Source organism: Hippopotamus amphibius, chromosome 7 (genome assembly GCF_030028045.1).
Source record: "Hippopotamus amphibius kiboko isolate mHipAmp2 chromosome 7, mHipAmp2.hap2, whole genome shotgun sequence".
Taxonomy (NCBI): Eukaryota; Metazoa; Chordata; class Mammalia; order Artiodactyla; family Hippopotamidae; genus Hippopotamus; species Hippopotamus amphibius.
The window spans coordinates 95750055-95774659 of NC_080192.1; the positions used below are offsets into that span (position 1 = coordinate 95750055).

Genomic DNA, 24605 nt, shown 5'->3' on the forward strand with positions numbered 1-24605 from the left:
TCTAAGTGATGCACGCCCATGGCCATCAAACCCACAAAGGTTTATATTAAGAATAAGAATGTGTCTCTATGTTTGCATGTACACAATACTATACCTGAGTAATCTTAATATTCAGCTAGCCAGTTTAATATCATGCCCTAATAATTACTCTCTTAGGCAAAAAAAAAAAAAAAAAAAAAAAAGAAAGAAAGAAAGAAAAGAAAGAGGAAAAAAAAGAAAAAAGAAAAAAAATCATTTCTTAAATGTACAGTAATATATGAATCCAGTTTTGGAACATGGTTATGACAAAGAAAATTTAGATCTTCTTCATAATAATGTATCTTTGTATCATCAGTCAACATTTCCTTCCTCTTCTTTCCACAAATGTTTCTTTCTTCTCTTTTATTGTTTTCCTTTAAAACATTCTTTAAAGAAACTCATAATTACCTGCTCTGCCTTTGGCATTTGTGTCTAATAATGTTTTGTAAGCTTCTAGGTTTTTTGCCACAAAGCAAGCCAGTTCAGGACTATGAATTTCCTTCATATATCCAGTTATAGTTAACAGTAAATATGTGTAAACCTAAATGAGTTCAAAATCTGAATCATCTAATGACTCTCTTATTGATTTTCATATGTATTTTACAAAGTAGAAACACATGCCAGACATTTATATACTTTATAGAGGGAGAGTAGTTTTACATCGATAGCTAGCTAATGAGAAGACTTTTAATGCAATATGTTTAAGTACTTGTACTGAATTTTTATATAAAAACAAAAATATGACTTACTTCAAACTTAGAACTTTGTATTAGATGCACAATTTGGAATGTGCCAATTAGAAATGTACATATAAACTAAGAATTTAAGGTTGGGTGTGAGAACCCAGCAACTTTACATTTATGATATTTGAGAATATTATGTTATATATATGCCAAAGTAGCTGATAGAGAAAACACATCGAGTGCTTTTGCCAAATGGTGATTTATACCCCTTATTTTAAAAAATAAGGTTAAAAAAATAAAACTATTAGGTTAGCATTTTTTTTAATTTTATTTATTTATTTATTATTTTTTGGGGGGGGGGGGTACACCAAGTTCAGTCATCTGTTTTTATACACATATCCCTGTATTCCCTCCCTCCCTCGACTCCCCCCCCCCCCCCCCCATCCCAGTCCTCTAAGGCATCTTTCATCCTCGAGTTGAACTCCCTTTGTTATACAACAACTTCCCACTGGCTATCTATTTTACAGTTGGTAATATATATGTGTCTGTGTTACTCTCTCGCTTCGTCTCAGCTTCCCCTTCACCCCCCACCCCCTCCCAGACCTCGAATTCTCCAGTCCATTCTCTGTATCTGCATCCTTGTTCTTGTCACTGAGTTCATCAGTACCATTTTTAGATTCCGTATATGTGAGTTAGCATACAATATTTGTCTTTCTCTTTCTGACTTACTTCAATCTGTATGACAGACTCTAGGTCTATCCATCTCGTGACATATAGCTCCATCTCATCCCTTTTTATAGCTGAGTAATATTCCATTGTATATATATATATGCCACATCTTCTTTATCCATTCATTTGTTGATGGGCATTTAGGTTGCTTCCATGTCCTGGCTATTGTAAAGAGTGCTGCAATAAACATTATGGTACAAGTTTCTTTCTGGATTATGGTTTTCTCTGGGTATATGCCCAGGAGTGGGATTACTGGATCATATGGCAGTTCTATTTGTATTTTTTTAAGGAACCTCCAAATTGTTTTCCATAGTGGCTGTACCAACTTACATTCCCAACAACAGCGCAGGAGAGTTCCCTTTTCTCCACACCCTCTCCAACATTTGTTGTTTCCAGATTTTGTGATGATGGCCATTCTGACTGGTGTGAGGTAATACCTCATTGTGGCTTTGACTTGCATTTCTCTGATGATGAGTGATGTTGAGCATCTTTTCATGTGTTTGTTGGCCATCTGTATGTCTTCTTTGGAGAACTGTCTATTTAGGTCTTCTGCCCATTTGTGGATTGGGTTATTTGTTTTTTTGGTATTCAGCTTCATGAGCTGCTTGTATATTTTGGAGGTTAATCCTTTGTCCATTGTTTCATAGGCAACTATTTTTTCCCATTCTGAGGGTTGCCTTCTAGTCTTGTTTATGGTTTCTTTCGCTGTGCAAAAGCTTTTAAGTTTCATGAGGTCCCATTTGTTTATTCTTGATTTTATTTCCCTGATTCTAGGAGGTGGGTCAAAAAGGATCTTGCTTTGATGGATGTCATAGAGTGTTCTGCCTATGTTTTCCTCTAGGAGTTTTATAGTGTCTGGCCTCACATTGAGGGCTTTAATCCATTTTTGAGTTTATTTTTGTGTATGGTGTTAGGACGTGTTCTAATTTCATTCTTTTACATGTTGCTGTCCAATTGTCCCAGCACCACTTATTGAAGAGGCTGTCTTGTTTCCATTGTATATTCTTGCCTCCTTTGTCAAAGATAAGGTGCTCATATGCATTTGGGCTTACTTCTGAGTTCTCTATTCTATTCCATTGATCTTCCTTTCTATTCTTGTGCCAGTACCATACTGTCTTGATCACTGTGGCCTTGTAGTATAGTTTGAAGTCAGGAAGCCTGATTCCACCAACTCCACCTCTCCTTCTCAAGATTGCTTTGGCTATTCAGGGTCTTTTGCATTTCCATACAAATCGTAAGATTTCTTGTTCTAGTTCTGTGAAAAATGCCATCCATAATTTGATTGGGATTGCATTGCACCTGTAAATTGCTTTGGGTAGTACAGTCATTTTCACTATGTTGATTCTTCCAATCCAAGAACATGGTAGGTCACTCCATCTGTTTGTGTCGTCTTTGCTTTCTTTCATCAGTGTCTTATAGTTTTCTGCATACAGGTCTTTTGCCTCCTTAGGCAGGTTTATTCCTAGGTATTTCATCCTTTTTGTTGCAATGGTGAATGGGAGAGTTTCCTTAATTTCTCTTTCTGCTCTTCCATTGTTAGTGTATAGGAATGCAAGAGATTTCTGTGCATTAATTTTGTATCCTGCTACTTTACTAAATTCATCAATTAGTGCTAGCAGTTTTCTGGTAGAGTCTTCAGGGTTTTCTATATATAATATCATGTCATCTGCAAAGAGTGACAATTTTACTTCTTCTTTTCCAATCTGGATTCCTTTTATTTCTGTTTCTTCTCTGATTGCTGTGCCTAACACTTCCAAAACTATGTTGAATAAGAATGGTGAGAGTGGACACCCTTTTCTTGTTCCTGTTCTTAGAGGGAATGCTTTCAGTTTTTCACCATTTAGAACGATGTTGGCTTTTGGTTTCTCATATATGGCTTTTATTATGTTAAGGTAATTTCCTTCTATGCCCATTTTCTGGAGAGCTTTTATCATAAATGGATGTTGAATTTTGTCAAAAGCTTTTTCTGCATCTATTGAGATGATCATATGGTTTTGATCCTTCAATTTGTTGATATGATGTATCACATTGATTGATTTGCGTATATTGAAGAATCCTTGCATCCCAGGGATAAACCCCACTTGATCATGGTGTATGATTTTTTTAATGTGCTGTTGGATTCTGTTAGCTAGTATTTTGTTGAGGATTTTTGCATTTATATTCATCAGTGATATTGGTCTGTAATTTTCTTTTTTTGTAACATCTTTGCCTGGTTTTGGTATCAGGGTGATGGTGGCCTCGTAGAATGAGTTTGGGAGTGTTCCTCCTTCTGCAATATTTTGCAAGAGTTTGCGAAGGATAGGTGTTAGCTCTTCTCTAAATGTTTGATAGAATTCGCCCGTGAATCCGTCTGGTCCTGGGCTTTTGTGTGCTGGGAGATTTTTAATCACTGCCTCAATTTCCGTACTTGTGATTGGTCTATTCATAGTTTCTATTTCTTCCAGGTTCAGTCTTGGAAGATTGTATTTTTCTAAGAATGTATCCATTTCTTCCAGATTATCCAATTGATTGGCATATAGTTGCTTGTAGTAGTCTCTCATGATGTTTTGTATTTCTGAGGTGTCCGTTGTTACTTCTCCTTTTTCATTTCCAATTCTGTTGATTTGCATCTTCTCCCTTTTTTTCTTGATGAGTCTGGCTAATGGTTTATCAATTTTGTTAATCTTCTCAAAAAACCAGCTTTTAGTTTTATTAATTTTTGCTATTGCTTCCTTCCTTTCTATTTCATTTATTTCTGCTCTGATCTTTATGATTTCTTTCCTTCTGCTCACTTTGGGGTTTCTTTGTTCTTCTTTTTCTAATTGTTTTAGGTGTAAGGTTAGGTTGTTTATTCGATATTTTTCTTGTTTCTTAAGGTAGGACTGTATTGGTATAAACTTTCCTCTTACACCTGCTTTTGCTGCATCCCATAGGTTTTTGGTTGTTGTGTTTTCATTTTCATTTGTTTCTAGATATTTTTTGATTTCCTCTTTGATTTCTTTAATGATTTCTTCGTTGTTTAAGAGTGAATTGTTTCGCCTCCATGTGTTTGTATTTTTTGCAGTTTTTTTCCTGTAATTGATATCTAGTCTCATGGCGTTGTTGTCTGAAAAGATGCTTGATATGATTTCAATTTTCTTGAATTTGCTGAGGTTTGATTTATGACCCAAGATGTGATCTATCCTGGGAAATGTTTCATGTGCACTTGAGAAGTAAGTGTATTCTGTAGTCTTTGGATGGAATGTCCTATAAATATCAATTAAGTCGAGATGGTCTAATGTGTCGTTTAAAGCTTGTGTGCCTTTATTTATTTTCTGTTTGGATGATCTGTCCATTGATGTAAGTGGGGTGTTCAAGTCTCCCACTATTATTGTGTTACTGTCGATGTCCCCTTTTATAGCTGTTAGCATTTGCCTTATGTATTGAGGTGCTCCTATATTGGGGGGCATAGATATTCACCATTGTGATATGTTCTTCTTGAATGGATCCCTTGATCATTATGTAGTGTCCTTCCTTGTCTCTTTTAATAGTCTTTACTTTCAAGTCTAATTTGTCTGATATGAGTATTGCTACTCCAGCTTTCTTTGGACTTCCATTTGCATGGAATATCTTTTTCCATCCCTTTACTTTCAGTCTATATGTATCCCTTGGTCTGAAGTGGGTTTCTTGTAGGCAGCATATAGAAGGGTCTTGTTTTTGTATCCATTCAGCCAGTCTGTGTCTTTTGGTTGGAGCATTTAATCCATTTACATTTAAGATGATTATTGACATGTGTGTTCCTATTACCATTTTCTTAATTGTTTTGAGTTTGTATTTGTAGGTGTTTTCCTTTTCTTGTGTGTCCTACTTAGAAAAGTTCCTTTAGCACTTGTTGTAAGGCTGGTTTGGTGGTGCTGAATTCTCTTAACTTTTGCTTGTCTGGAAAGCTTTTGATTTCTCCCTCAAATCTGAATGAGATTCTTGCTGGGTAGAGTATTCTTGGCTGTAGGTTTCTCTCTTTCAGGACTTTCAGTATATCCTGCCATTCCCTTCTGGCCTGCAGAGTTTCTGTAGAAAGATCAGCTATTATCCTTATGAGTTTTCCCTTATGTGTTATTTGTTGCTTTTCTCTTGCTGCTTTTAATATTTTTTCTTTGTGTTTAACTGTCATTAGTTTGGTTCATATGTGCCTTTGTGTATTTCTCCTTGGGTTTATTCTGTATGGGACTCTCTGTGCTTCTTGGACTTGGTTCATTATTTCCTTTCCCATATTGGGGAAGTTTTCCACTAGAACCTCTTCAAATATTTTCTCAGACCCTTTCTTGTTTTCTTCTTCTTCTGGGATGCCTATAATTCGAATGTTGGTATGTTTAATGTTATCACTGAAGTCTCTGAGAGTGTCTTCTATTCTTTTTATTCTTTTTTCTTTTTCCTGCTCTGTGGCATTTATTTCCCCCATTCTATCTTCCAGCTCACTTATTCCTTCTTCTGCCTCAGTCATTCTGCTGTTTATAGCATCTAGAGTATTTTTAATTTCAGTTATTTTGTTATCCATTGCTGTTTGTTTTTCTGAGTTCTTATGAACTGTTTCTTGTACTTTCTCTATTTTGTTATCGAGATTTTGTATCATTTTTACTATCATTACTTTGAATTCTTTTTCAGGCATTTTTCCTATTTCCTCCTCATTTATTTGGTCTTGTGGGTTTTTTTCCTGCTCCTTTGCCTGCATGGTGTTTCTTTGTTTCCTCATGGTTGTGCAAACTTTTGGGGTTGCTTGTCCTGGCGATAGAGGTGTTTATAGAAGACTGTCCAAGCCTCAGACTAATGTCCAAGTGTTGGGTTAAACAAATACTAAATCTGGGAAACACATACATGTATAAGACACACAATTACTGAATCCATTAGGACATAAGGCTCTGGAAAGGCATGACAGAACCCCAGTATGCTATCAGATATTCAAAGAGAAACCCAACAGAAATTGACAACCGAAACAGAACAAATCAGAGACAAAAGCAAAAGGAAACAAACAAATAACACCTTACACATACAAACACTAATCCAGGGAGATTTTGTAAGCTAGGATCAAATCTAGAAAAGAGCTAGAGTACCACCAGAGAGAATGGAGATTCTCAGAATGAAATTAGACAATTGTACTAAGAACTAAGATAAAGACAAAAACCTAATATTAAATACCAAGGTGGTGCGTCTTCTGGAGAATAGAGCATGGAGTCTGAGCAGATCAGTAGTGTTGATTATAAGTATGTTAAGATAAAAGAAACTAAGAATGAATGGAAGAAAGGGGAACAGAAGAGCATAGTGTGATTGGAAATATGCAAATAAAAAGAAAGGAATAGAAATGTCTAAAAGATAGGGATGAAAGGAAAGTATGAGAGATATATTGTCCATACTAGCAAAAACTTAGCTAGAAATAGAAGTATATAAATGGCAAAAAAATAAAAATAGAATAAAAAATAACATTAAAAAATTGTTATAAAACTTGTAGATCCCTTAGGACTAAGATCGTAATTAATAAAGGAAAAAAAAAAATTCAGAACTCATCCCAGAATGGACTAGTTCAATAGGATTGATACTAATATTTCTGTTTCCTTAGCGTCTCAGCTGTAAGTGTCCTACTGCTCGCCTTGGGTTTTTTTGCATTATTCTCTGACCAGCAGAGCTTCCTTTATTGTTTGTCTGTAAGCTTTGGTGTGTGGGGAGGGAGAGGGTACAATAATGGCTCCTTTCCATGGGAGTGAGTGAGCAGTGGCACACTGTTGTTTCAGTCGGGCTTGGAGGTGCCTGTTGCAGAGGGACTCTGGTGGCTCAGGTGTAAACAGAAAGTCTCAGAGTTGGGCCTCTCTCGGGTTTTGTTTTTTTTTTTCCCCTCTCTTGGCAGCCTCTGCTGCTGGCATTCCAAGGGGTTTTAATCTAGCCCCGCCCGAGTGCCTGAGGGTACTTGTTATCTCTGAGCGCCTTAGGTGGCCCACAGGGTGTCTCTCCACTGACTGTTGCAGAGGCACCAAAAGAGAGGGAAGGGCTATGCGCGTGGCTCCTCCCCCCTGCCCATGAGCCTGCAGCCTCCAGCCACCATCATGGCCGGGCAGCTCTCAGGGGCAGGCACTCCTAGTGGAGGACCTCTTCCCTCCTGTCCTCTCGGTCCATCACCTTACTGGCAACAATTTTACTCACCCTGAACCAGCTCTCCGGTTCCCATGCTCCCGCTCCCAGACCCACTGTTCAGCTGTGAATCGACGTCTCAGTCCAGGAATGCTGAGCTGCAGTGCGGACCCTCCATGTGTTTCTCACTCCCTCCCGTCTGCCACAGCTCTGCCGCTTCACCCTCTTTGAGCCGTCGTAGATGCCTCCCTACCTGTTATGTTGGGCTCCTTGCTGTCCTTAGTGGTGTCCGAGGTCATCTGCTGGTGTTCAGCTGGTTCTGTTTGGGAATTATTGCGTCCTTCGACGCATTCCCAATGCTTCTGTGGAGAGGGATGCATTCCACGTCCCTCTACTTCACCACCATCTTTTTTCTCCTCTAGGTTAGCATTTATACTAGTTAAGTGACTTTGAAATTAAAAACAGCTGCAACTGTGCTTCTCATAAAATAGTATTGTATATAAAATATTCACAGTGGCTCTCCAAAGTGAAGTACCTATCATTTGGTAGTCCCCTTGGTCTAAGTAGAATCGTAGGTTGAATTGTGAGATCCCAGTTGCCACTGTGTGCCAAGTATATAAGTCTCTCTGTATCTGTATCCATCTTTCTGCCATAATAGAGGAACAATCTCTGCTCCTATCTAAAGCCAAGCATTCCACCTAGACCCACAGTTCTCAAACTGTGCACTGAGGTACCCTGAGGATTGCAGTGAATTCAGAGGAGTCCTTAAGGTTATTTTAAAATTTCAAGAAAAGCAGAAGACTTCTGTTGGATACTATACAAACAGGTAGCTCCAGGTAGAGGAGATTTTCAACATTAGAACACACTGCATTCCTTTTGAGGATGTCATATCTAAATAAAACTGTTTTTTAGAGCTTGCTGTGATAAAAAGCAAGTACCACAGAACAATTAACGTAGAATACAACAAGGGTAAGGGTATCTGATCTGATTCCAAGGTTTGAGAATTGTGTAGTGCCCAACTTCTTTTTTTTTTTAATTTATTTATTTATTTATTTTATTGGCTGTGTTGGGTCTTCTTTGCTGCACGCGGGTTTTCTTTTTAGTTGTGGTGAGTGGGCTCATCATTACCGTGGCTTCTCTTGTTGCGGAGCATGGGCTCTAGGTGCGTGGGCTTCAGTAGTTGCAGCACATGGGCTCAATAGTTGTGGCTCATGGGCTCTAAAGTGCAGGCTCAATAGTTGTGGCACACAGGCTTAGTTGCTCTGCAGCATGTGGCATCTTCCTGGAGCAGGTATCGACCCTGTGTCCCCTGCATTAGCAGGCAGATTCTCAACCACTGTGCCACCTAGGAACCCCCCAACTTCTAATAGTGCACACATCTTATTAGAAATAATGTGGTTATTTAGGAATTAATTAAAAATATTTTTCTTTCAGGCTCTGTGTATTGTTTTCAAATGGCTACCAAATTGTTGGGACGTAAATACTTAAGTTGTTTGAATTCTGGTATTTCTTTTGGACTGGGGGCACCATAAAAATTTCTGAGACACAAAGAGTACCATGAACTGAGAAAGTTTGGGAGCCTCTGGCATACACTTGGATCCCATTTCCTCTAGCCTTTCCAGAACCCCACGTGATCGTCCCTTCTCTTATGTACAGCATACTGGTGGACAGTGCAAACTGTTCCATTCTTCTTGGTATCATATATGGCTTTATTAGCTGTGTGACTTTGGGGAAGTTATTTCACCTGTCTGTGCCAGAGTTCATTTAACTATAAAATGAAGATAAAGATACCTAACTCATCGTTTATTATAAGAATTAAGTAAGTTAATGTATGTAAAATGCTTAGAAACAGTTTTTGCCACAGATACCTGCTTTTTGAAAATAAATTTATCCTTTCTGTCAACTGGAGCCTTCCAATAAACTTAAAAGTTTTTTAATTAAAGAAATTTTTTATTGTAGTTAAAATCACACAACATAAAATTTACCATCTTAACACATTTTTAACTGTACAGTTTGGTAGTGTTAAGTATATTCACATTGTTGTGAAACATCTCCAGAACTACTTTATGTTGCAAAACTGAAACTCTATACCCCCTAAACAGTAACTCCCTTTACCGCTACCCCCCAGCCCCCGGCAACCAGCATTCTACTCTCTGCTTCTATGAGTTTGACTGTTTTAGCTATGTCATGTAAGTGGAACCATGCAGTATTTGTCCTTCTGTGACTAGCTTATTTCACTTAGCATATGTCCTCATGGTTCATCCATGTTGTAACATGTGACAAGATTATCTTCTTTTTTAATGCCGAATAATATTCCACTGGATGAATGTACCACATTTTGTTTATCCTTACATCTGTTGATGAACATGTGCATTGCTTCCTTCTCTTGGCTATTGTGAATAATGCTGCTGTGAACATAGGTGTACAAATATTTCTTGGAGACCCTGCTTTCATTTCTTTTGAATATATACCCAAAAATGGGATTGCTGAATCAGATAATAGTTTTATTTTTAATTTTTTGAGGAACCTCCATACTGTTTTCCATAGAAGTTGCACTATTTTACAACCCCTCCAACAGTGTATAAGTGTTCCAGTTTCTCCACATCTTCACCAACATTTGTTATTTTTAAATTTTTGTTATAGTTGCTATTCTGTGGGTATGAGGTGATATCATTGTGGTTTTGATATGCATTTTTCTAAAGATTAGTGATGTTGAGCATCTTTTCATGCGTTTGTTGGCCATTTGTGTATCATCTTTGGAGAAATGTCTATTCAAGTCCTTTACCCATTAGTTAATTGGGTTATTTGATTTTTGTGCTGTTGTTATAGGAGTTTTAAAAAGTATGTTTTGGATATTAATCCCTTGTCAGATATATGACTTGCAAATATTTTCACTCACTCTAGGTTGCCTTTTAACTCTGATATTTGTGTCCTCTGAGACACAAAAGTTCTAAAGTTTTATGTAGTCTCATCTGTCTATTTTTGCTTTTAGTGTCATATCTAAGAAGTCATTTTCAAATCCAGTGTCATGAAGCTTTTCCCCTATAGTTTCTTCAAGGAGTTTTATTGTTTTGGATCTGAGTCCAGGTCTTTAATCCATTTTTAGTTAATTTTTGTGTATGGTGTAAGATAAGGGTCCATCTTCACTCTTTTGCATGTGGATATTGAGTTTTCTCAGCACCATTTGTTGAAGAGACTGTTCTTTCCCTGTTGAGTGGGCTTGGCATTCTTTTTGAAGATCATTTGACGACATTTGTAAGGGTATGTTTCTGGACTCTTTATTCTGTTCCATTGGTCTATAGATCTGTCTTTTGACAGTACCACACTGTTTTGATTATTGTGGCTTTAAAATATGTCTTGAAATCAGGGAGTGTGAGAACTTTGTTCTTTTTCAAAATTGTTTTGGTTATTTGGAATCCCTTGAGATTCCTGGTGAGCTTAAATAGGCTCTACTCTTTTCTGTTTAAACAAATAAATACAGTTAGTATTCATCTAAGGTACCACCCTGTCTTATCCCTTTCCTTCAGAATCAAATTTTACAAAAGAATTTGTTTGTAGTCTCCATTTCTCTTATCGCTCACTCAGCATTTAACCAATTCAGCCATACTTTTCTCCTGATTACACTGAAAACTTTTTACACTGAAGTTACAAAAATCCCTCTGTATCACTAAATCTAATAGGCTTTTTTTTTTTAAAGCATCATCTTAAATACACAGGAAGATTCATCACTACTGACCACTCCAGCATTCTTGAAATAATTTTTTCTGTTAGTTCTCCATTTCACTTTGCTCTTCTATTATTCTTCCTTCCTCTTCAGCATTCTTCTCTGTGTCCTTTTCAAGCCTGTGCTTCTTTCTCCTGACCTCAAATGTTAGAGTTCCTCAAGGCCTAGTTCTAAGCTCTCTCCTCTTTACTTTGAACTCCTGGGTTATCAAATTTATATTCATAGCTTTAGTGCCCCTTCTCTTTAGTGCTCAGACCCCTCTCCTTTGCTCCAAAGCCATCAACCCAGCTGCCGACTTGATGTCTCCCCTTTGGTGCCTCAAAGATATTTCCAATACAGTATCTCTAAAATGGAATTTAGGGACCTCTACCTGTTCCTCTTCTACCATCCCAACCTCAGTGAATGGCCCTATGTTTCATTTATTTATAGAAACCAGAAACCTGGAAGCCATCTGTTTATCCTTGAAATTAACCTTTCTTTACCCAGCTCTCCCTCCTCCCCCCACAACATACCCGACTAATCTCTGATTCTCATGGATTTTATCTCCTAAATCATTTTTAAATCTGCCAGAGGGTCTCCATCCCTTCCCTCATAACTTTAGTCAGAGCCACCTCTCTCCATGTCCCTCTTGACTACTTCAACACTTCTTCACTGTTCTACCAGCTTCCATTTTTGCTCCCACCGTCTGTCCTCCACTCTGTAGCTAAAATGATATTTTAAAACCAAATCTGTCACTCCCCTACTTCAAATCCCTCTACAACTCTGGAGAACAGATAGAAACTGGAAACTGGTGAACTAGGGCAGGGTAAGGGACCAGAGGTAGGAGGGATACAGGGGTAGGAATAAGGCTTTAATTGTATACCTGTGTATAATTTGTTGTCATTTACTTTTGAAACTACAAGAATGTATTATCTGTGGCAAAAATTAAATCAATAAATTCAATTTAAAAAATTATAGCATGGTACTGTTCTTAAAATAAAGGCTAAACTGAACTAGTCACAACCTACCTATCTTTTTAACTTCATCTATTACCAAATTCTTTTCTAATTTCAGTGCCATAGCCACACCGAGCTTCTGTCAGTCCCTTATGCTTTCTCTTGCTTCCAGGCCTTTGCACAAGTTGTTCTTAGCCCTGCCTCGAATGCCCTTTGCTCCCCATTTCACTGAGGTGACACATTCTTATCCTTAGATGTCAGACCATGAGTTACTACTTCCTCAGGGAAGCCTTCCCTGGCAAGCTCTGTCCCCTATTATGTGCTGTTACAACACCATGGACTTCTTGATACTCAGTGCAGTTCCAGTTTTACACTTATTGTGTGACCATCTGATTACTATCCACCTCATCAATTTGACTGAACATTCCTTCGTAGTAACAATTTAACAATACTAATCCTAAAAAATCCCTGCTGTGCTTAAATCTACCATAATATCCTATTTCATATTAAGGGTGAATGTATGCGTGTGCTTAAATTAACTCAGGAAGTGCTATTGTCAGTCTCAAGAGGGGACTGTTATATACAGTTTCCAAGTTTATTTCTTTGGAACTTCTTCAAAGATTAGTATTTCATGGACTAAGCTTTGGGAAATGCTCTCTTACATTTATGCTAGTATGTACCATGGGGAAGGAGAAGTGGAAAGGTGTCAAGGGCAGCTGTTGAGTGTGGTCCTAATAAAAGAGGATGGACAAGGAGTTGTATTAAAAATGGTAGATCTGAAAGAAATTGAAGAAGGAGTATCAGCAGAATTTACTGGTGAATTTGAAGTCTGTTGGCTAAAGGTGAAAATTAAAAATGGTAATCTCAAAAAAGGATTTAGTCGTGATCTTTGTTCCCACTTTTAATGTTTTAAATTTTAAAATAATAAAATGATTCCTTAACATTGTTAAATGGCATACAATACAAGCAGATATACGGTCAAAGTACCACCCTCTCCATGGTAACCACAGTCAACAGTTCTATGTTCTTCCTCCATGCATTTACAAACACTTATCTGTATAAGTATGTATATAAAAATATTTTTAAATAAATGGAGTCACTCTAAATATTATTCTGTAACTTCCTTCACGTAACAGGGTATAACACACCTGCTAATGATCTGCATTTCCTCTCCTTATTTCTGATAGGCGCAGAGTAATCCATAGTTTGGATGTATCATACTACAGTTGTTAGTGATAATGTTTTCCGTAAATGAAGAAATTGGACATGAGTGAGTGATCTAATAAGGCAATATGATAATAAACAAGTGTCTTCATTTTTTTTTAATAAGTGAAATTGCAGAGGAGAGGGACTCAGTTCGGTTTCCTACCCGATTCTTTTAGCCACTACTGTAGTGCATTTTCAGTATGATTCAAATTCTGACTTCTTAGAAACACATTTTGTGGCATGAAAGTGTTCTTTAAAAGTATAAAATAATAAACATATTTGTGGCCAGATATTTTTTAAGATCTGCTTATTTATTTTTGAAAAGCTTTATAAAGAAAATAATACATTAAAAAGTAAAAAATTATCCATAATCCCAATTTCTAAAAACTTCGTGTGGCTTAAGTTAAAGTTCATGCCTTCAGCTCCTAATTCCACCTTTGCAAGGGACCTACTGTCAAGTTTTGGGCAAATGCTTTCTTGCATTTTCTTGTGTTTATACAAACAATTTCTTTATGCATGTGTGTACATATACCACATCTGTTTTTTTTCCCATAATAAAATGGAATGGTGCTATTCATGTAGGTTTACAACTTTAAAAAATTTTCTCCCCACTTCAGCAATGTATCATGAGCTTGGGCAGAAAATTTCTGGTTAATTAAACTTATCTGTCTTTTATGTTATCTCCGTTTGTTTTCTTGTAATAACATTCACAATAGCCAAACTAAAAAGGGACTGATTTATTAACTGGCATGGCAGTTTATTTACTTACAGGGTGAGATATATCTGGCATCACAGACTTTGCTCATTTACTTGGGTCATTCCCACCTGATGGATGAATTACTCAAGAGACTAAATTATAGATAAGAAGGATGATTGGTGAGCCAAGAATTAGAATAAAAGGAAGGAGGTGTTCTTACAGGATATTTCTATCAGGCTATGGTTAGCGCTCTGACTTGCCCTTGGGCTTTTTCTTTCTTGACAGCTGGCATTAGTCATCAGAGTCATATCCCTGAATGGGGTTACAAACATTCGATACAGGCTTCCTCCAGGCTCTGATCTGAACTGTACCCTCCCCACCTCTCCATTTAAGATATCTGACCTGGTCCTCATTCGTTACCTTTCCTTTATGTGAAAAAAAGTGATTAGACTTTGAGGAGCTCCCAAATCGTCTGCTTGTTGGAGACACAGAAAACACCTTTGCCTCCCCAGCAACTCATTTACCAGCACTTTGTTCAGGTGAGCCTCCATGGAAGCGGCTAACATATAGAGGTGCGACAATCACAGTGTCTCCAGACATTGCCAAATGTCCCCTGGTGGTCAAAATCACCCCCACTTGAGAACCACTGGTTTAGAGGGAAGCTGGCTTAGGTTGGAGAAGGAGCTAGGGAGAAGAAAACCAGATAGGCTATTGCGTGGAAATCAACTGAGTGAGAGTTAAAGGATATTAGTTCCTAAGCAGTGAGGGAAAAAACATAGGATTTGTCCTATGTCTTGGTCTCTACTTCTCCACTAATTATGAGACCTTTGGTTAGTTGCTTTACCCTCCTGATTGAGAATTAGTATGAGGATTAACCTTGTTACTATTATTTTTTGACTTACATACTTACTATGTACCAGAGTTGTACTGGCATTTTATATGAATTACAGAGATAGTGTGTATTAAAGTTCTCTATAAATTATAAGATTTTGTACAGAAGTCATGTGCTATCCTGTTCACTTGTTACCACTGCTTTTATCCTTTAGATCTTTAAAACTACTAGCAAATACAAGATTTATCTTTGTACCATGTTCTTTTGTGAATTTCATAAAATATTATAAATATTTTCTAAGAACAATCACTCTTTTTTAAAGAATTTTTATTGAGATACAGTTAACAGACAATAAACAGCATATATTTAGAGTGTACAATTTGGTATCCTAATTCACCCCCCCCCCAGCCCTCCCTGCTTTCCCCACTTGGTGTCCATGTGTTTGTTCTCTACATCTGTGTCTCTATTTCTGCCTTGCAATTCCTCTTTCATAGTTGTTAGCATTTGCCTTATGTATTGAGGTGCTCCTATATTGGGTACATATGTATTTATAATTGTTATCTCCTCTTCTTGGATGGATCCCTTGATCTTTATGTAATGTCCTTTCTTGTCTCTTGTAACATTTTTTATTTTAATGTCTATTTTATCTGATATGAGTATTGCTACTCCAGCTTTGATTTTCATTTGCATGGAATATCTTTTTCCATCCCCTCACTTTCTGTCTGTGTGTGTCCCTAGGTCTGAAGTGGGTCTCTTGTAGACAGCATATATATGGGTCTTGTTTTTGTATCCATTCAGCCAATCTGTGTCTTTTGGTTGGTGCATTTAGTGCATTTACATTCAAGGTAATTATTGATATGTATGTTCCTATTACCATTTTCTTAATTGTTTTGTTGTTATTTCTGTAGCTCCTTTTCTTCTCTTAAGTTTCCCGCTTAGAGAAGTTCCTTTGGCATTTGCTGTAGGGCTGGTTTGGTGGTGCTGAATTCTCTTAGCTGTTGCTTGTCTGTAAAGCTTTTGATTTCTCCATGGAATCTGAATGAGATCCTTGCTAGGTAGAGAATTCTTGGTTGTAGGTTCTTCCCTTTCATCACTTGAAATATGTCATGCCACTCCCTTCTGGCTTGCAGAGTTTCTGCTGAGAAATCAGCTGTTACCCTTATGGGAGTTCCCTTGTATGTTATTTGTTGTTTTTCCCTTGTTGCTTTTAATAATATTTCTCTGTCTTTAATTTTTGTCACTTTGACTACTATATGTCTTGGTGTGTTTCTCCTTGGATTTATCCTGCCTGGGACTCTCTGTGCTTCCTGGACTTGGGTAGCTATTTCCTTTACCATGTTAGGGAATTTTTCAACTGTAATCTCTTGCAGTATTTTCTTGGGTCCTTTCTCTCTCTCTTCTCCTTCTGGGACCCCTATATTGCGAATGTTGGTGTGTTTAGCGTTGTTCCAGAGGTCTCTTAGGCTGTCTTCAGTTCTTTTCATTCTTTCTTCTTTCTTCTTTTCTGCATCAGTGATTCTCACCATTCTGTCTTCCAGCTCACTTATTTGTCCTTCTGCCTCAGTTAATCTGCTATTGGTTCCTTCTAGTGTATTTTTCATTTCAGTTATTGTGTTGCATATCTCTGTTTGTTTGTTCTTTAATTCTTCTAGGTCTTTGGTAAACTTTTCGATCTTTGCATCCAGTCTTTTTTCATCATCCTGGATCATCTTCACCATCATTATTCTGAATTCTTTTTCTGGAAGGGTGCCTATCTCCTCTTCATTGAGTTGTTTTTCTGGGGTTTTATTCTGTCCCTTCATCTGATACAAAGTCCTCTGCTTTTTCATTTTCTCTCTCTTTCTGTGGCTGTGGTTTTCAGTTCCTCAAGATGAAATACTGCTGATACTGCTTGATACTGCTGTCCACCCTCTTGTGGAGGAAGCTATCTAGGAGGCTCGTGGATGCTTCCTGATGGGAGGGACTGCTGGTGGGTAGGGTTGGGTGGGCAGAGCTCAGTAACACTTTAATCTGATTTGGTGGGCAGAACTCAGTAAAACTGTAATCTGCTTGTCTGCTAATGGGTGGGGCTGTGTTCCCACCTTGTTGGTTGTTTGGCCTGAGGCTACTTAGCACTAGAGCTTACAGGCTCTTTGGTGGGGCTAATGGTAGACTCTGGGAGGGTTCACACCAATGAGCACTTTCCAGAACCCCTGCTGCCAGTGCTCCTGTCTCCTTGTTGAGCCACAGCTGCCCCCCACCTCTGCAGGCAACCCTCCAACACCAGCAGGTAGATCTGGTTCTGTCTCCTGTGGGGTCACTGCTCCTTCCCCCTGGGTCCTGGTGAGCACCCTTTTTTGTGTGCCCTCCAAGAGTGGAGTCTTTGTTTCCCCCAGTCCTGTGGAGGTCCTGCAATCAAATCTAGCTGGATTTCAAAGTGTGATTCTCTGGGGATTCCTCCTCCCGATGCTGGGCTCCCAGGTTAGGAAGCCTGACATGGGGCTCAGAACCCTCACTTTAGTGGGTGGACTTCTGCAGTGTAACTGTTCTCCAGTTTGTGAGACACCCACCCAGCATTCATGGGATTTGATTTTAACGCGATTGTGCCCCTCCTACCGTCTCATTGCGGCTTCTCCTTTGTCTGTGGATGTGGGGTGTCTTTTTTGGTGAATTCCAGTGTCTTTCTGTCGATGATTGTTCAGCATTTAGTTGTAATTCCAGTGCTCTTGTGAGAGGGAGTGAGTGCACATCCTCCTACTCCGCCATCTTAATCTCCTTAAGAACAATCACTTTTATGTAAAAAAATAAATACACACATATGTAAAAGAGCTGGATTTAAAATTACATTAGGGATTAAAATGTAGCATCCCTCATTTTATAATGAGAATAAGTGAGAAAATGAGATTTTGTGATTTGAAATAGATTTAGCAGGCAAATTTCCATGTTGAATAACATCACACAAATCTTTGGGAAGCCCCATTGTTAGCACTTCTTTATCCAGAAAAATACTTATTTGTTTCTTATCCTTAGTCAGTTCCCTATAGTGAGTCAATTAAATTTTTTTTCTTATCCTTGTCTTAACTGCATTCACTTTCTCTCTACTTTAATGGGTTAGTCAGGCATGATTTCCCTCTATAGTCAATAAATGCTGAATGAAGGAATAAATTACAGAAAACACGTTATCTTTTTTCTAGCAGGTTATCTGCTAAAATGATAGTGACCCTACCCTTCATTATAGATTTCCTCAGTGTAAAACTGGTTGCCTGTCTATAGTTCTGAGCTTCTCCAGAATTTTTCCCATGGATTGGATTGGAGGGGAAGAGTTGAGGGAGGTGTTGGGTAGCACCCTGATGCAAATTAACTGGGCCTCCAGAGGAGTGGTTTATAATACTTTAAATATTTGCTTCAGTCCTAGAATTCACTCCAAGGATCATAATGCTTTGTTGCCTCTCTGAATTGTAGTGTTTAGCACCTGCTGAGTCCCACATGTCTCCTGATGATTTCATGGGATCAGTCTTGGCTGCCTGTCCATGACTTACCTCTTAAATGATGGATTGAACCTATCACCCAGTGTTGATTTTTAGTACTGATCCTGCATGCCTTTACTTTTCACTTCTCCCTGGATGTGATAATAATCACATTGATTTGGGGGCAGTTTCCTCAGCCTGTAAGAATACTGAATTCAGTTGAATTGTTTGTGATCACAATTATAAAATGCTCATTCACAGTTACTCACTGTACTAGTTTTTCATCAGTACTGGAGACCAGGATGTATTGGTAAATATGTGATACATGTTGTAATTCTCTTCTTTATGGCTACTAAACTACTCCTTCTAGGAAGCAGTCATCTATCTTAACCAAAACCTCCGCTTCTCTGAGATGAGATCTTCTGCCGTATCCTACACATATTCTACCAGTACGTGCCTGCATCATTCACCATTGCATCCCCGTCTATATTCTTGGCATATATAGGAGGCACTCACCTATTTTTGATCTACTGAGAAAATGAAACTCGGATTCTTGTGATTACTTATGTTTTCTTTTGCTTAATGATGTTATCTGGTAATATTTTTTCTTCTCCCAGTGCCATTTCATTTGTAATTAAGTACTCAACATAAGGTTAGGAGAACCAGTTTGAAGAACCATCTGAAGATCACGGGAATCATTTCTTAGTTTCTTAAAGAGAAAGCACACCTTTCTGATATGAGCTTATTGAAGAAAATGAGAAGGAAAAATTATAAAGGCAATAGAAAGAAACATGGTCAGAGCAGAACTAGCAAGGAAGATACTTCCTGTCTGGAAGGGTATCAGAGAAAAGAAAAAGTTTCAGTTCCTATTTTGCCTTAGTTGCCTTCTGCTCAAGGAACAATATTAAAATTGGAACGATGTTGGGAAATCCCACGGGCCCTCTCACTTATGCATCCTGTGGATCTCTTCTCAAGCTCAGATCTGCTCTGGAAGTGCCTCCCTTTGCTTCTTTTTCTGTTCTTTTTCATTTTCTGAGCTGTTGAATTCTCCAGTTACTTGCAATGGAATAGGGTAGTATCTTGGTGCCCTTTTTCCTTGTTCTGCCAAATCTTACATAGGCTTTTTCCATTTTGGAGGGCTTAAGAACTAACTTTTTGGGGAAACAGGTGGAGATACTTTCCTTTCTGGGCTAGAATATTCTTTTCCTGAGATTCAGACTTTTTTCCCCTAATTCTGGTTATCTCCATTCCATATCCAGGAATATCTTTGGCACCAGTACTTGGAAGCTTTATGCTTCCCAACAGGTTGTTTATAAAAATGCATTAATTAACTTATTAATTTGCTTATACCTTCTTATTCCAAAATCTGGTGTTAGGGATACTGTTGGAACATAAGACATTTGGAAATCTGAAATGATGGACATACCTTGATCCTAATGAGTACCCAAACTAGGTGTCAATAAGAGGGCTTACCTGATCTGTTAACACCTCTCAAGATTGGAATGTCTCAGAGCTCGGACCTTGGACCTCTTTCTCTCTATCCATTTTTTGTTTGTTTTGTTATGCTTACAACAGAGATTTATTTTCTTGTAGTTCTAGAAGCTGGAAATCCAAGACTAAGGTGCTGTGAGCATTGGTTTCTGGTGAGGCCTCTCTTCCTGACTTGTATACAGCCATCTTCGTGCCTTGTTGTCATGTGGCCTTTTCTCTGTGTGTGCATAAGGAAAGAGACAGCCTTCTGGTGTCTCTTCCTCTTATAAGGACACCAGTCAAATTAGATTAGGGCCCCACCCTTATGATCTCTCCACTCATTTTTTTTAAGGAGAGCTTATTCAGTTCCATGACTTTAAACAGCACCTTTACATTGTTAATGATTCCCAAACATAATCTCCAGCCCCCACTTCACCCTGAACTTCAGACTGCTTGATATCTCTACTTAGACACCTTAAACTTAACATGTCCACACCAAACTCTTGCTTCCCCCAATCTAAATTTACTTCTCCTCAGGTCTTCCCTATCTTAGTAAAACCCAGTTGCTCAGCCCAAAAACCTTTCAGTTTTTCTCTTGTATGCCACATCCAATTCTTCAGCAAGTCCTGGTTTATCCCCTTTAAAATATGTCTCAAATCTATCCACATACTATTTCCTCTAGCATTACCATTCTAGTTGAAGTCATTATCCTCTTTCACCCGGACCACTGCAGTAGCTTCCTAATGGTCTCCTTGTTTCTACTCTTGCCCTGATCCGTCTTTAAAACGTGAGTTGTACTTGTCTGCTGCTTAAAACCCTATGGCTTCTCATCAAAAAGGTCCAGCGTAACCTGGCCCCTGACTGCCTCACTGATTTCATTCTCTGAATATTCCTCTCACTTACTCCCTCCAAGCCACACTGGCCTACCTTTCCTCAGTTGTCCCAGGAACATTCTGACATCAAGAGTTTTTGCATTTGCTGTTCTCTGCCTCAAACTCCCTTTCTCCAAATAATCATACAGCTTTTTCTTTCACTTCATTTGGGATTGTGCTCAAATGTCGTCTCCTCAGAGAGGCCTCTTTACTTCTTTATTAGTCATCTACTTAAAACAGCATCCTCCTAAAACACCCATCCTTGTTGTGCTTTATTTTCTCTGTGGTTCTTATTGCTTTCTGACATTATTTTGAAACTATTTTTTATTTTCTCTGTCCAGACTCAAATGCAAGCTTCCTGAAGGGAGGTAGTTCAGTGCTCTATCTTCAGCACCTAGAATAGGGCCTGGCTCATATAAAATACTAAATATTCATTTGTGGAATGAATGCGTGAGTGGCTGCATTCAATTAATGGCTGCACCCGTCCTTTGAGAAAGATTCTGAAGGAATGCCCAAGCTCATTGGGTAGGATCCACAGTCCCCAAATCACTGCTCCTATCTCCATGTGTAAATCAGTTATCTACTGATGTATGTATGCTTTCCTGCTGGGCCTTGACACTTCCTCTTCAAATCCTTTCCAGCTTAAGTTCCCTCTTTTGCCTACTCTCTCAGTTGCAATTTCCATCTCCATCCAACAAGAGTGGTCTTTTAGTATTAATTTTATAACATAACAAGTGCTCATACATAGAAAAAGCAATTTCTGCTAGGAGATGAGGGTTCATGATAGTGGTGAGAGCACAAGATAAGGAACAAAAAACTGGGGACTTGGACAAATTAAATTCCAAAGTTCTGACGGAGCTTGCAGATATCTTAGAGACAATATCCTTGTTAAATCAGAGCAAATGGGAAAGGTGACAAAAGATTGTGCTTGTTATAACTCACCTGGAGTCTAGTGTTCCATGTCTAACATCGAGTCCAATCTGGGCAGAAGGTTTTAAAAAAGACAAAGGAATGTATTCAGAGATGGCAGATGGTATAATGAAATACATATGAGTAATGGTTGAATAGTAATAACAATAATAATAATTATACACATTTACTGTGTGCCAGACATTACTCTAAATACTGTTTGTAAATAGTTATTTAATCCTCATCCTATGAAGTAGATATTATTATGTCTTAGAGGAGGAAATGAAGTTGCAGAGGTTAAGTAACTTCCTCAAGGTCACACAGCTAGTAAGAGGTAGAGCCAGTGCTGATTTCATTCTGATTTGAGCCCATGTTCTTAACCACTATATTATTATCTTTTAATATTTAAAAAGAGCACTATTGAAGAGAAACTGGCTACTGTAGAAGTTCTTAGAAGTCAGTGTTAACCTTCACCTCAAGCTCAAGCATCGCTACCTCTTTCTCAGTCCCCCCAGTCTACCCAGTATGTACTCTTATAATAGGACCAGTAACAACATTTTATTATACTTACTTGCTTATATCCCTACCTCTTTCTACTAACCTATGTTTAACCTGTTTTAAGGGTTATATTTGATTCAGTTTTGAGCCACTAAATTTAGTTTAGTGTTTGGCATATAATTAACATTCAGTTTCTGTTGAATGAAAAAAATGAAAGAATGATATTTAAATTGATTAGAACTTTCCAATAGTAGAATAGCTTTCCTGTGAAGTAGTGAGTTTCTGGTCACTGGCAGTATTCAAGCATGGGCTAGATGCTTGAAAGATGCTTGCAGGAATGTTGGAGAAGGAACTTCCATGTCATGTGGGAGTGGAAGATTAAACCAGGTTTCCTTCACACTATGAATTATTTGATCCTATGATGAGTTAATTATGATTCTTTCTCTAAACATTTAGTTAGTACCTTCTGTGTGCCTGGCATTGTTCTAGGCACTGAGGATACAGAGATAAAAGTGGCCTAGCTAGTATCCATAGGGAGCTAGAAGTCAGTGGATAATGAAGAAAAGAGGTGCTTAAGAGTGTAGGTTTAGAGTTTTGGTGGATAAAAATAAATAGAAGAGGACAGATTTTAGAGGTGCTTTGAATAAATGAGGGAGAAAAAAGCTCTTACACAGAGGGGAGAGCTAGATATGAAAGACCCTAAAATTGCCTGCCTGAGAAGGGAGAATGTAGGGAGTAAAGACCACATGTTATATTGTTATGGGGGAATTCCCTAAAAGGGAAATATCAGTGTTTGTCATCAAGGTATATGACAGGGCTGGATGTAATTCATAATTCAGTAGAGATTAATTACTTTGTGAAGTATTTTGAAATTCTTGGAACAAATATGCCTTCTCTTATTAATCTCCCAAACCAATAAAATTGATTACGTCCTCCTTTCCCCTGCCGTCCACGCCCTTTGGGGGCATTAACATGAAATGGACAGTTCATTAAGTCACGTGGGGCCCTTAAGTTTCTTTTCTGATTCATGTGCCTGGAATCTGTTAGACAGTAGGGGAGTAGTGATCTTTTTTTCATATTAACCTGGTCCCTCATGCTCCTCATCTCTCACACACGTCCCAGTATGTCTTGTCACAGACTCACCCTCTCTAGCTGGGATGTGATGCCTGGGTGGGGGGGCAATTCCCCTATTTTGTTTAAAATCTTAGTTGTCTTTGGGTTTGGCTAGCATGTTTGTGATTAGTTTACTGACAATTGGTTTTTTTCTTTTTATACCATATGCTTTTCCATGATTCATCTGCTTTGAGTCTGTTGCCTTGAAGGTGAAACAATTTCTTCCAATGTTGATATTTCATAATCTCTTAGATAACAAGCATACGCATATGCATAGTCCTTTCAGAAGTTTTAAACATTTGGAGATGAATGAATTATGCTGCCACAAATGGAAAGGAGCAGTGTAATACCGTAATGGTGATATCCAGACATCTTTTGTTGGGTGATTGAGTGAACACTAATATTAATAAAGCCTGCATACTTTACTATATTTATCTGTCCTTGAGAAGTTATTTCTGGTATGTCGTATTTATTCATGAATTTTAACATTTAACATTTTACTTTTTATTGCCTTGATTTACATGTATTTTAATATTTTAGACAAGATCTTTATTTGTAGAAGTGGGGTTTAAATTCCAAATAAATTGTAATACTTGCTGTTAATATTGAAATAATGGCATCTTTTCTCTGTTTAATGTGTAGCGATGACTGTTCAAACCTTAAGAAATCTTTTAATTTCTGATATAAATAATAATCTTTGAAAACATTTCAGTGCACATCACATTTCTGAATGCAGTGCAAAGCAGTTTTTTCCACACGGTTATTTTCTAAATATTTAGAAGGTTACACTTCTAATAAACACGGACTAAATTCAGTTTCTGCATATAGCACTAATCAATGCACCTATTGTGTTGCATCATTTAACCACCTGTATCTTTTTACTCAGAATGTCAGTTAATTTTTTTCGAAGAAGAAAAACTCTTTATAATCCCGTGGCGTAGATGCACATGTAAATATCTGAATGAGCTGTACATTTGGGGAGAGATTTTTGAAAGATTCTAATTCTCAGTATGTCTCCCTTTGCCTCTTCCCCTTTCCCTGGTTTTAGCTTCTTTTTGGTTCAGGTGTGCTGGTGTCCCTAAGCCTTTCCGGGCCACAGCTGGAGAAAGTGGTGATTGACAGAAGCCTGGTGGGGAAGCTCATCTCAGACACCATCAGTGATGGTAATTACCCCCATGTGCAAATCAATTGCCTACATTAACAGTGGGGCAGGAGAAATAGTATGTCAACAGGTAGACTAATTATTTCCACTGGGGACTTGAAAACACAAGTAATTGCTTGTAATAGCATAGTTACAACCCCTGGGACCAATACAAGTTTTGACTAATACTTAATATCAAAGTTTTTGTCAAGTGTTAGGCTCATATTCTTGTATTTTTCACTCTTGCCTTAAGAAAA

The 24605-nt window shown here is 38.0% G+C and overlaps 1 protein-coding gene across 1 annotated transcript in view; it reads left to right on the forward strand.

The window, feature by feature from the left end:
* WDPCP (WD repeat containing planar cell polarity effector) overlaps window positions 1-24605 on the forward strand; it is a gene marked incomplete at its 3' end in the record, with an annotated part of 364337 nt that overhangs the window by 89939 nt on the left and 249793 nt on the right. Inside the window, exon 7 of the mRNA XM_057743382.1 lies at window positions 24256-24370. Coding sequence (XP_057599365.1) covers window positions 24256-24370 — 115 coding nt within the window. The remainder of the gene's footprint in view (window positions 1-24255; window positions 24371-24605) is intronic.